This window comes from Prunus mume, linkage group LG6, assembly GCF_029339155.1.
Source record: "Prunus mume cultivar Tortuosa linkage group LG6, ASM2933915v1, whole genome shotgun sequence".
NCBI classification, from domain to species: Eukaryota; Viridiplantae; Streptophyta; class Magnoliopsida; order Rosales; family Rosaceae; genus Prunus; species Prunus mume.
The window spans coordinates 18,644,692-18,659,107 of NC_142703.1; the positions used below are offsets into that span (position 1 = coordinate 18,644,692).

Below are 14,416 nucleotides of genomic sequence, written 5' to 3' on the forward strand. Positions count from 1 at the left end.
GATGGATTATTTGAATGGTTGGTGATGCCATTCGATTGTCAAATGCACCTAGCACTTTCATGCGACTCATGAATCAGGTTCTTCACCATTTATTGGTTCTTTTGTCGTTGTTTATTTCGATGACATTTTAATTTACTACCATAAAAGAAGAACATCTTGTGCATTTGAGACAAGTTTTAGCTGTGTTGAGAGAAAATAAGTTGTATGTGAACCTTAAAAATGCACTTTCTGCACAAATAAGCTACTGTTCTTGGGTTTTGTTGTTGGTGAGAATGGTATCCAGGTAGATGACGAGAAGATCAAGGCAATCCTTGACCGCCAACTCTAAAGACAGTTTCAAGTTCAAGCTTCCATGGCTTGGCCACCTTTTACAGAAGATTTGTGAAGCATTTTAGCACCGCTGCACCTATCACAGAATGTTTGAAGAAGGGCCGGTTCAGCCGGGAGAGGAGCAAGAGAGAAGCTTTGCAGAAATAAAAGAAAAGCTTTGCACCGCACCGGTTCTAGCTCTTCCAAACTTTGAGAAAGTTTTCGGTTGAATGTGATGCCAGCGGTGTGGGAGTAGCTGTGCTTTCACAAGACAAGCGCCAATTGCGTTCTTTTCTGAAAAGTTGAGCGATGCATGTCAAAAGTGGAGTACTTATGACCAAGAGTTCTATGCGGTTGTTCGAGCTTTGAAACAATGGGAGCACTATCTTATCCAGAAGGAATTTGTTTTGTTTACAGATCATCAAGCGCTTGAAGTATATTAACAGCTAGAAAAATATTGATAAAATGCATGCTAGATGGATGACTTTTTGCAGAAATTTTCGCTCGTTATCAAGCATACTTCAGGCAAGACCAATCGTGTGGCAGATGCGCTGAGTAGGAGAGCTTCATTATTAGTCACGCTGACTCAAGAAGTTGTGGGGTTTGAATGTCCAAGGAATTATATGCAGGTGACGATGATTTCCGGGAAATTTGGATTAAGTGCACTAATCAAGAGCCAATGGCAGATTACTTTCTCAATGAAGGTTATTTGTTCAAAGGCAACCAGTGTGTATTCCAGTTTCTTCTTTAAGGGAGAAGCTTATTCGGGACTTGCATGGTGGAGGGTTGAGTGGCCACCTAGGCCGTGACAAAACAATTGCATTGTTGGAGAGAGATTTTACCGGCCACATCTCAAACGTGATGTTGGAACTATTGTGCGCAAGTGCTACATTTGTCAAACTTGAAGGGGTAGGTACAAAACACTGGATTATATATGCCATTACAGCTTCCTAACGATATTTGGCAGATCTTGCTATGGATTTTGTCCTCGGATTGCCCGAACACAAAGGGGAGTGGACTCTGTATTTGTGGTGGTTGATCGGTTCTCAAAAATGGCGCATTTCATAGCCTGCAAAAAGATCTGCCGATGCATCAAATATAGCCAAACTGTTTTTCAGGGAGGTTGTTCGCTTGCATGGGGTTCCTACATCCATTACATCTGATCGTGACACCAAGTTCTTGAGTCATTTTTGGATCACTTTGTGGAGACTGTTGGGACTACTTTGAATCAGAGCAAAGACCGCCCATCCCCAAACCGATGGCTGATCGAGGTTACAAACCGGACATTGGGCAATATGTGCGGCGCCTGTGGAGAGAAGCCAAACAATGGGATTATGCATTACCGCAAGTGGAGTTTGCATACAACAGTGCAGTCCATAGCGCTCTTTGGGAAGTCTCCATTTTCCATTGTTTATACTGCTATACCTAACCATGTTGTAGATTTGGTGAAACTGCCTAGAGGCCAGCAAACCAGTATGGCAGCGAAAAATTTGTTGAGGAAGTGGTAACTGTCGAGATGAGGTCAAGCAGAAACTTGAGCAAACAAATGCTAAGTACAAAGTGCTGCGGATAGGCATCGACGTGTTAAAGTGTTTCAAGAAGGCGATTCTGTGATGATATTTCTGAGGAAGGAGAGGTTTCCAGTTGGCACTTACAAGCAAGCTTAAACCGAAGAAATATGGTCCTTACAAAGTGCTCAAACGGATCAATGATAATGCCTATGTTATTGAGTTACCGGATTCCATGGGAATTTCCAATATTTTTAATGTTGCAGATTTATATGAGTTCCGTGAAGATGAGGTTCTTTATCCAGATCATAACTCGGTCGAGTTCTTCGGAGGTGGAGAAGACTGATGTAGAACAGAGGCGATTTTATCGCGGTTGAGCAAGAAAAGGGACATGGTGGGAATTTGCAGAATTGTCGTCCGAGCTCCGATTAGGGAGCAAAATACCATTTCGGAAAGGGAACGATGCCACGAGTCAAACTCACGCTTTGCTGTGACATACAATGGATTTGGGCATTCTGGAGTCGTTTGGCCTTTCAAAACTGCATTCAAAGTTCGAACTTAATTCCAAATAAATTCTGTTTTTCCGTTTCGGAGTTACATAGTTAATTCCCAAAATAAATTCTGTTTTTTTTCAGTTTCGAGTTACGAGTTAAGTCTCCGAATTAATTCTGTTTTTCAGTTTTAATTGTACTAACTTCCCTAGCGATTTACAAGGGTTGAGAGTTGTGTATTTAGATTCGCCTAACGCTTTTGGCGCTTCAGATTTTAATCAAATTAATCAAAGAGAGTTTCTCTTAATTTCTGTGGATTCAGCTTCCTTGTTTCTCAAGGTTTTCGCTTTGAAACCTTATTTGCTTGTGCTGAAAGATACGTGTTTATAATGTAATATGAATATTTTTAAATAAAAATTGGAAATTCGGGGCTAGTTTGGGAGGTAGCCCTCCTGACGGGTACGGGGACGGAATTCCTCGAAAATTCTTATAAGGGATGGGGTGGGGTTGAGGATGGTATTACCATAACCGGCCCCAAATCGGCCCGTTGCCATCTCAATCCATGGCTCTTCAGTTGGCTGAGTAAACCAACGGCCGGCTCCACCATTTACTACCCGGATTGGAATTTGGTCTCAAATTCTACCTAAAAAAGCAGTTGGGCCAAATTACCCCTCATGATATATGGGTTGGAGATATTTTATGGACTAAATTCCAAAATTTTGGGTTTAGCCCTGGTCCGTTGGAGATGGCCTAATTAATATAGAGAAAATTTGTTAAAGTTTAACAATTTTCATGATCCAGTAGCATAACAGTCAAGGATGTTCCTAATCGTATGTGCATGTTGAAAATACCTAGTCAAACGTCATTAATCATGATACCATACATCATGTTGTGATACACTCCATAATCCAGTTACAAAAATGATTATGAAATCCCAACTTTCCCATTATCTCATTTGGGATGGACCGCTCAACTCTACCATATCCTTTCGCTATGTCTAGCATAAATGCAATGTAAAATTGATTGGCACCACTCTGCTTCTTGAATGTATATGCTCATAAACCACCAAAATATTATCCATGATTTATTGATATCAATAAGAAGTGGTGCTCACTAGTAATATGAGGCAAAATCCCATTCAAAACTATTTGGCCTAGGGATTCCATTGCTAATATTTAAAACACTGCTTCATTTGCCTCCACCCTAGTCACAGGCTTTACAAGCCTCTTATTATGTTCCAAAGTCACTTTTGGAGTCCCATACTTTAAGATTTACTCCACCTCAGTGCTAACTGCTTGACATGCTCTCATTTCCATGCAATACCCTATTCCTATCCTCTAAACTACACAACATGTTAAAACGTCATCATTTCACTGTTCTAGAGTGAAAGAACGCCGTGTTCTTATCCATGTCCCTCAACCATTGAAGTCAAGATTTTGCTTTCCAAAATAACTTTTCCTCATTGAAAAAATCCTTAAGTCGACCCCTTAATGTCATGACTATTTGGCGATCCCATTTTATTTTATTACCAACTAACATAGGATGACGAAACACTTCCCAAACTAGATGAGAAACCAAAGTTGTTAGATGCCAGGTTCAGACCTTACTCTAATGGAGGTAGCAAACGTATCATAATTTGAAGGGACACAATTAAGCGGGTGAGCAACAAAGTCTATATCATCCAAGAGAAAGCCTGCAATAGCTAAGCTATAAGTTGTGCCTTTGACAAGTTTAAGCTACTCGAACATGGTCAAGGGCACATGACGATTCCATGAGTTAGATTGAGAATCGAGATTCTAATCACGCTCTAATGAATCATATGAGTCTATAGATCACACTAGAGGCTTAACATGAATTTCGTGCCTTAATAGTATGATCGAGAGCATTAAGTTAAAAAAACACAGTATCACACGACAATTCCAACTGAATATATTCTCAACCCCATTTTATATTGTCTTAGGTAGCCGTGACATGTTGCTAGATGTCACTCATGGTTTGTGGAAGCCCTGAGGATATGCTATAACCTAGTTATCATAAAGGGAGAATTAAAAGGAGTTTTAATTCATAATTGATCAATGAGAGATTTGGATCGCCCGCTATCTTGTTGATTATAACCTAATGGATTGCAACTGATAAGGTTGGATGAAAGGAAATATGTATGATGTGCATAGACTTACCAATTTAATAGAAATAAAAAATTAAGAGGATGTGAGAAAATGGTAGTTTGGGCCTAAACAATAAAATCGGGTTCATGGCACATTGGGCTTGAACCCATTGGGATAGTCAAGTCATGTATGCATAATAAGATGACCGCATGATCACAAAATGCCCAGTGAACCCACATGGCCAGTTTTGCTAAGGGGAGACTTTGGTCTCCTCCTTATGTGTTATAAATGAACTTTGCCTCTTACGGTGAGTTAGGGTTTTTGAGCTAGTTTCAAGAGAAGATTGAGAAGACCATCAAGCTCTTCCCACCCAGCCAAAACCGACCACCCTATGGAGAGAGCATTGCATCTTCTCATCCCTAGGTTGCATAATATCCTCCTCATTTCCTTGATGTGGAAAAATTAAAGGTCATCTCTCTTGGTGATTCTTGGTGAACCATAAGAAGGCCTTTCTTACAAGGTGATCAAATCAAGGATGTCAACCTTGAGTAGTGCTTCAAGGATAAAGTTTCTACTATTTTCTTCTCATAGTCTAGAGTGTCTAAGAGAAGAACAATATAAACCAAGCCTTAAGATACTTGGGGTTAGTTTTGTTAAAGCTCAAAGATTCAATTTTTAGCTTCCGTTGCCTTGAGGTTACAAGTAACCTCATCTTTGTGGCTAAATCAAACTAAAACTTTAATGTTTTCTTCAATCTTGTGATGTTGGTGAACCAACATGGGGTGGCCATTAGTGCTGTGTTTTGATAAGGAGATATTTGAGGAGCCTATTCATCGAAAGATAACAAATGAGCACGAAGATCAGCAAAGTCAGGAAGCGGAGGAAAATTGAGAATTTCAATGACGAGCATTTTGTAATTAGGTCCTAAACCTCATAGCACAGTGGTGACAAGTTCTTTTGGGAAGACAGGTTCATTGATGGCAGCTAGTGAATCGACAAGGGACTTAGCATGATAAAGGTAAGCATCAATGAGTTGAGAGCCGTTTTGCATATCCATGATTTGAAAATGAAGAGCAGATTCACTGGCCATACTGGATGGAGAAAAGTGGCGTTGGAGACACTCTAGAGATCTCGGGCAAAGGTGCAACCGACGATGAGAGAGAGAATGAACTCAAAGAGTGTACTGGTGATGTAGTTGATAATGAGTTGGTCTTGTTGGTACCACTGAGCATGGGTAGGATTGGTTTGGGTAAGAGAGGCGGTGGTAGTTGTGGTTGTTTTGGTGGTAGAATTGGAAGTTTGGGCCGAAGGTTGTTTATGAATGCCATCGATAAATTTCTAGAAGTCATGACCAACTAAAAAGGGTTTGAGTTGGCCGAGCCAAATGAGATAGTTGGAGTCAGTAAGCTTGATAAAATGAGAAGAGTTGAGGTTAGGGAGGGAGATGGTGGATTCAAACGAAGTCATGAGGTGGACCTAAAAGAGAGGATTGGATCGAATAAGGGAGAGCGAGGAAGCCCTAGGTAAGGTTGATATCATGTAGTGAATATATTTCCTTATATTAAGCAGATTACACAAAGTCCTTATTTATACTCATACAAGAAATCTGCTTAAGGTATGAAATAAAATAGACATGAATACAATCTAATTTACAGTAGGAAAAGCTGATTGCTAGGAGGAGATTGTGAAGTTGACTTTCGTGTGTGCTAGGAAAGGAAAGCTGTGTTAACACAACATTATATATGAGGACATTAGAGAGAGATGAGTTTATCCATATTTTACAATGGTGATCCTTTTTGAGCTATTAAATAAAGCCTGGATTTTCGGGGATAGTGAGTGAGCAAGTTGTAGTAAGAAGAAGGTGAGACACATAAGTCGATGATCCAATTATGATGGATAACATGTCATATCTTTGGAAGAAAAGGTTGAATAAATCTTTCTATAAAAGGTAATTATAAAGGGTTATTTGATACGAACAAGTGAGGTAATATGTTGGGTTGCAACAAGAGGAAGATATGTGTGAGAGGTTACGTTAGATGAAAAGAACCTTGAAGATATGAGAAAGGATTGGTGGCATCGTGTGATGTGATGGTGATTGCAAAAAGAGAAAGAAATGAGGTAAGACCTTAGGAGAAGAGAAATGAAGTAAGGTCTTAGGAGAATATAAATGAGGTTTGGAGTGTAGTGAAAAGAGAGAGAGAAAGAGCAAGAAAAGAAGCATTAGATATTAGAAGCTCTGATATCATGTTAAGTTTTTCACTAAAGAAGAAAGAATCATGGTAGTGTTGATTGTGCAAATATTAAGGCCTATTGTTTAAGGCTGAGGGGATATGCACCAATACAGGCCGTCCTACTTTGTGTTGGATTAGGTGTGTGCGGGTGTGCTTGCATTGATTATCGTGTGATTGATGATGATGTGGATGGATGGATGGATGTGTAGATTGCGCATGTTGATCTGACTTCGCTCAAAGTGATTGTGGCAGAGAGAGGAACAGTTCTAGACTGTCAGATTCATGACTTGAGCTACAAGGTTGCTGATGGTGGTGTTGGAAACTACGGTCAGTGGATTTGGATGGTACTCCAACGCCTTGCTAGATTGTGAAGGTTGTATGATATATAGGGTGGATGAAAAAGTAATCGTGATGGTGCTCCAACGCCTCGCTGGATTGCGAAGGTTGTATGATATATGGGGTGGACGAAAAAGTAATCGGGGATGGTGCTCCAGTGCCTTGAAAATCAAGGGTCAATTGATATATTGATGGATGGAAAATTAAGTTTACCATTACTCCTAGAAAAGCATTTAAAGATGTTGAAGGTGCATGACAAGAAAGATAAATGACAGGAAAAATATAAATTGCTCCGTAGTAGGCTTTGGTTAGTGCTGAACCCTTTGAATGTTGCTGGGGGTCTTGTATGTATAGGGGAAAGTGAGGTAAGTGCTAGCAAGGGCAAGGATTTGGGGAGCTGTATATGCTTTTCACTTTCAATCATGGGCCCATTAGTCAGCTGGCTCTGGATTTGTTTATTCTTAATGGCTTTAGTGACTGTCAATCAACACACTTCTGGAGATAGTGGACAAGTCAGAAATCTTACCCTCGGCCCAAGATTCTTCATGGCCAAGGCCGAATTCACAGCCCTCGTCCTAATCTAATTGGAAGACGCCAAGGCTTTGGATACATGCCAAAATGAGCATCCTTTGTCGTTTATTGTTGGTGGTAAATTCTTGTAGCTCCATTGACATATCTCAACACATCTGCCCTGTCTTGACGTGGAAAGTCTCTTTATTTTCTAGAAATCTTGTTCCAGATTTTCCTCAGTCTTATGCTTTTCTAGAAATCTCGCTCCAGGTTCTCCTCAGTACGTCACCTTTTGTGTTCTCCAATATCGTGGCCACATCATGGCGTTATCTCTTAGCTAAAAAATTGACTGTGACCTGGATCGTGACCGAGCTCACTCGTTGAAAACTCAGCCAAAGGCTCCGATGATATGAGACTGGTCTTGGGTCGAGTTTGTGCATTAGGCCAAGAAACGGCCATGGCTCGGTCATGGATTAAAGACAACTGGGCCCTTGGACCAAGATTTTGGCCTCTGGGCTCTAGACACGTCCTCAATATTCATTGGCCCCGGGCTAAAAAAATCTAGGTATAAACATGCATGAAAGAAGAGCTTGTATTTTTTATGTACTATAGCTGTGGTTTATTACATTTAAAATTGTTTTTAAAAATTTAACACATTGAGTGACTATATATAGTCTTAAACAAGAAGTCTCTAGAATTGGTACAAAAGAATAAATAATCCAAGCCTCTCTCCCCCCCATTATGTTATGGACCCCCCAACACCCCCTCCCCAAAAAAAAAAATTGGGTTTTGTCTGCTCTTTGCTTGTGCAAGGTTTTGTTTGTTCCCTTTTCTTGAGGGTTTGTATCCCAGTCTTTTAGGGGCTGGGTATTTGATGATCTTGCTAGATTTGCTGCTTTTATAGTAGATCTTGTGTAGATATCTCTATTTTAGAGCTGGAGATGCTGAATTTGGTGGACTTTCTCTTATTGTGCTTGGGGATCAAGGGGATTAGGAGATACTGTGATATTCTTTGGAATGTCTTGGTGGAAGTTGAGCGGTTATGCCCTCCACTCTTGTGGTGTTTCCTGTCCCATGAAGTTTGAGAGTTCGTTCTCTGTCTTGATCTTATTTAAGCACTGATTGCTACAGAATTAGGGTCTTTATCATCTGTAACTCCTTGTTAGCTGGGGTTCAAGTTGTATATTTAATGTTGTATCTTGTAATACTGGTGCTTAGTTGTTGATGTTGTTTCAGTCTCTGTATTGCAAGAACTTCCTTTCGGGGCTGTATTTTTAATGTTGTATCCTAGATTTGTGCCCAAATCTTCAAATGAATCTCTGCTGTTTCACCAAAAAGAAAAAAGAAAAAAAAGAAATATGCCTAGGCTCATCCATATCATTTCCACGTTGGTGTGTCATAAGTTGGCTGCTTGCTGGCTGGATAAGCTTGGGTGCAATGTTCATGGGGTGTCTTGAGTGTATCTTAAATTTGCATCTAGGAAACAACTCTCAGAGTTTGGTGGCCCCAAATTTACTTGTCTTCGCCAAAATGCCTTATCTCTAGAAGCATGCGAGGCGTCCCTCTCGTGGTTGGTTGTAAAATCTCGCCTCATGGTGGGTGTCTTGAAGCCTATGGTTATTTATTTTATAGTAAATTGAGCTTAGACCCATAAAATTCATTTAAAATCACCTACAACCCTTTCCTTTAGTTTTCTATTTAAAATACCCAATTTGTTCAAATAATACCCGATGACTAGGATCCAACTAAACAAGTTACCTAATATAACTTAAAATCTGATTTATTGTATTTTTGGATTCCAAAACTACCCCTATTTATAAGTTAATGTGTTATGAGGGGTGTAACTAATGACCCGTTGAATTTGGAAACATCTCCAAATAGTTGTAATGGATGTAGGAATTAATTTAGAAACTTATTTGAAATTAAATATTAAATTCCACATTAAAGTATTAGTAATCTATTTTTGAATTAATGGTGTTTTCCTTCTATGAATTACGACTAGTAATCTATTTAAAGTATTAGTAATATAAATTCAATATTAAATTTAGGAATTAATGTTGTTTTCTTTTTATGAATTATACGACCAATATTCCTTTTTATTATAGTTTTATGAATAATAATGTACATTCTAATTATGTTGAAAAATAATTTGATAATCTATTTATTATTTTGTTTTAAAAACATTTTTTTTAATGAACCTATTTTTTCTCCAAATATTGTACCTATTTTTTTTCTTTATTACTTGTTTTATGAAAAATAATTTGATCATCTTTTTATTGTTTGTTTTATGAAAACAATTTTTTTTTAAATGAGCCTATTTTTTCTCTCAAAATAATGTACCTATTTTTTTCTCTAATAATGTACCTAGTAAAACAATTTACCTAGTATAATGAACCTTTTTTTCTCTAATAATGTACCTATTTTTTCTAAATAATGTACCTATTTTATCTCTCAAAATAATGTACCTATTTTATCTCTCAAAATAATGTACCTATTTTTCTCTCAAAATAATGTACCTATATTTTCTCTCAAAATAATGTACCTATTTTTTCTCTCAAAATAATGTACCTATTTTTTTTCTCTAATGTACCTATGTATACCTAGTAAAACAATTTACCTAGTATAATGAACTTAATTTTTTCTCCTAAATAATGTACCTATTTTTAATTTATAAAAAATGTGCATAAATTTCAATTATACAACGTACCTATTTTCTATAAATTATTGTGTACCTATTTTTAATTTATGAAAATGTACGAAAAATTCAATTACAAAGTAATTGGCCTATTTTTGTTAGTTTTTTTTGGTAAATAATATACCTATATTTTTATACATATATAATTATATTTATATTTTTCATATGTACATTATTGGATATGTAATTTACATATATATATATATATTTGCAATTTTAAGAGGCCATATGTTAGAGGGAATGACAACCAAAAGAAATGGGGTGATTGATATGCTATTAATAGGGAGTTTCAATTACAATTATAGTAATTAATGAAATATTTGGAATAAATTATAAATAAAATATGAAGTCTGATGGCAAGGATGTAAAAACATAGGAATACTACGACCTCTTATATCTTACTTGTCATTTAAGTTTGAAATTGGGTTTTACACATAGATTTATAGAATGATGGGTATATGTCTAGGAAATAAAAATTGTAGGGACCTATATTGGACAAGCCCTTCATTTTATTTGAGACCATATCACATAAACTTTCCTTAACAAGATTAAAAATGTGTTTTTATGGGACATGAAATTCAACACAAAGGTTATAGATGTTTGGATTCGATCACTGGCAAAGTTCACATCACAACATGTTACCTTAGATGAACACCACTTTCCCTTTCACCCTTATCTTCACGTGTGCAAAACCACCATCTTCCTCTATACCACCTCTCATCCCTTTACCAATCATCGCTTGGCCAAGTGTTATTTCTCTTATAATACTGGAAGATGTGTCAAAGTCCGAATCATTCATCCCTAATATTGAAAAATATTATATGTAATAGACAGTGATATTGTTGATGTCCAAAAACATTTGGTCCAATTCTTTGTTGATTTTGCTTGGTTAGATACGATCCAAACATATATTATTGATAAATTGGATGTATTTTGATTTATATTATTTCACAAACTAAACGATGGAATATGAATAAAAATCATTCTCTTATTACAATTACTAGTATCTCCAAACATGTGAGGCATTTTCCCATATCTTAGAATGAGGTTAGTATTGACATTCTTAACGAATCCATTTTTTGAAACAAACTCTACCTCGTAAAAGCGGTAATTTTCAAATCTAATATGACAATTGCCATAAAAGGCACGGCTACCTCACATTCCGTAAGTACGAATCATAAACTCCTAATTGTAATGTCAATGCACTTTTTACAATTTTCGCTAGAAAGATCCCCAGTACATTTAGTTGCACCATAAAATAAAATAACTTTTGTTATTTGTAGCTTCCCGCGAGCATACAATGTTTGGCCAACTATTTTAGAATATATATGGGCTAACAATTCGTGAACTTTCCCATGCATAAAATACATAAATAAGGGATCACCAACGATTTTGGTATTTATCTCATAAAATGCATTATCTGTGTCAATTACATTTAGAAAATTTGCATCTGAGTATTTTAAGAGACAACATGCGTTGCAAAATATAGCTCCTCGAGTGACTAGACATCGCTTTCGAAGCTCTTGGCCTGCTTCAATGATACATTTTATGCATAGTGTGTCGTGGTTGTTTCTTTCATAGATTTAGCTGTGCTGCTGATAACTCCACTGCGATATCCTGAATGTGATATTTCTTTAGACAATACATGTATTAGTAACCTATTCAAGTTATCCTCAAAGTTCTCACTGACTTGAAATTTTAGTTGATTGAAACATTTGTGTCCCAAAATACGTCCTCCAAAGGTTTTATGAAGAAAAATAGTGTACAAGAAAAAACTTAGAAGGATTAATGCTTTTGAGTATAACTTGTTCAAAAATTGAATTTGGATTCAATTGAACTCTTAAAACAAAGACATACATATATATATATATATATATATAGCCCTAATATCATGGACTCCTGTGGTCCAAGAGATCGGGACTATTTATATATAATCATGAAAAAACCAGAACTTTTCTGTAACTTGGAAATTACCGACTCGGATTGGAATACGTTGCAAATGAAGTGAAGCTGAGAAACTGAAAATAGAAATTATTTTGGTCAATGAAAATAGAAATTATACAATGATGAAAGTGAAAAACTACCGATAGTGAAATTTGGCCTAAATAAACATTAAGAAGGTAAAGTGTTGTTGGGTAAGCTAAAAAACTAGAGCAAATGGCAGCAGCATCAGCAGTGGGAGCCCCAACCTGTCACCGGCTCCACTGCCTCCTCCACCGCCCATTACCGCCATCTTCTTCCTTCTCCCTTTTTCTCAAACCCCTTCTCATCTCCACCACCACCGTCTCCACGACTCCATTCATCCCACGCCGTAGAATTATCTCTCCTTCCCTCCCCCTTTCTCGTCCTCTCCTCTTCTGCCACTCTTCCACTCTCTCCCACTCTCCTCCTGGCCCCCAAAGCCTCTTTACAAGAAGCAGAAGAAACCCAACAACTTGAAATTCCAGAAGATGATGATAACGATAATGGTGAGGAAGCCGAGATTGAAATTGAGAACTTGGATAATAAGGAAAATGCCCAATAGTGGGTTTGGAGTCTTCTTCAGGTTTGAAGAGAGATGGGGTCAAGCCACCAAGCCTTACGGTGAAAGAAAAGAAGGAACTTGCGTCCTATGCTCACAGCTTGGGGAAGAAGCTCAAGTCCCAGTTGGTGGGAAAGTCCGGTGTTACAGCCAGTGTTGCAGCTTCTTTTGTAGAGAATCTTGAATCCAACGAGCTTCTCAAGGTAATTTGTTCAATTTATGAATTAGTGCTTTTCTTTTTAAAGAAGAATTTGGTGGTTGAGTCAGTACCCAGTTGGGGTTTAAGGGTTTATGCCAAAATTGAGGGATTTTTTTTTTGCTAGTGTGAAATTTGTCTGCTGCTTATTGATGAGGCAAGTTGCATTTTCTCTGATTTGTCATAGAAATAAATTGAAGATAATTGAAGTCTTATCTTTTTTTCTTTTTGTCACAGAAGTGTTTACATTTTTGGTTTCTCAATTTAGGGAGTAGAAGATTGTTGATTCTGATATTTATGGAATGCATATGGGGTAGCTTTCTTACTTCTCTTTGAATATCTAGTAGTAAGGGGTTTTGGTTAATAAATTTTGAAATCTCAAATTGAAGTGATCTGATGAACTCATTATTCTGATAGGGTTGCCCATCTACTTGCTAAACATGTGTTGTTATGACATGAGATGTCTGCTTGATGATTCTGCTAGCTAGTGCTCTGTAATAAGATGTTGTCTTCTGATAAAAAGGTCATAATTCTAGGCTCTATTGATAGTTTGCGAGGATCATACTGAAAACTATTTTGCACATACCGGACCGAATTGTTTTAGGATTAGGGCTTTGTTGAGTTGAGTTGAGCTGATTTGGAATTAGCTCTTGATGACACTGCATGAGGCACAAGCTTCCCTTACAATCAGTTACTCCAAATTAGAAGAAAGACCTTGTACCGTAGTTTATAACTGTACAATGTTTGTAGCGTACTCTATGGTTTAGACATTAGACTTTAGAACCTGATATGGAAAACTCCCGAACAGCCCTCCAAGGGAAGGTAGATGTAAACAAAGACTAACTTGGACAAGATGAGTTCTTTTTAGAAAATTATCGTAATTGTCTGTATTTCATTTGTTGTGTGTCACTCTGTTTTCTCTCTTTATTTTACTTTTACCAATTGAAAGTGAAGAACTGAAATATAGGTGTGCTTAGCTAAACATAGTGCCATTTAATGTTGTGAACAGGTAAAAATACATGGAACATGCCCGGGAGAGCTAGACGATGTGGTGAAACAATTGGAGGAAGCAACTGGTTCAGTTATTGTTGGTCAAATTGGTAGAACAGTGATTCTATACAGGCCCAGCCTCACCAAGTTGAAAGCAGAGGAGAAAAGGCAGCAGATGCGGAAGGTATTTATGAGACGAAAGACTTATTCGAGACCCACATCAGTGGAATTTCAGAAAAAAGGAGAAAGACCAAGAACGTTTGGGCGTGATAGCCGAGGAAGAACTAGGGTCTAAATTCCTGTCACATTAGGGTTATGGTAATATTATTCTGGAACTGTGTTGACAAGGTTCTGGGGGAAGGGGTTCTTACATTTTACCTTCAAATCTTTGCATTGTGTGGATACTGTGGAATTTTTGTTGCAAAGTCAAATTTAAACTGAACCTAAAAAAGTGAAATTGAAAGGTAACCTGGGATCTTGCTGAAAGACGGTGCATGTGGCTGGCATCGGTGACCATAATGGCA

General features: G+C 37.5%; 1 protein-coding gene across 1 annotated transcript; it reads left to right on the forward strand.

Moving 5' to 3' along the window:
• The first annotated feature begins 12,293 nt into the window (after positions 1-12,293).
• LOC103335726 (RNA-binding CRS1 / YhbY (CRM) domain protein) lies at positions 12,294-14,378 on the forward strand. Its single transcript, XM_008238755.2, is given in 4 exon segments — positions 12,294-12,576; positions 12,578-12,706; positions 12,709-12,909; positions 13,912-14,378. Coding segments are annotated over 4 exon segments (840 nt in total). The 5' UTR covers positions 12,294-12,342; the 3' UTR covers positions 14,188-14,378.
• The last annotated feature ends 38 nt before the right edge of the window (positions 14,379-14,416 follow it).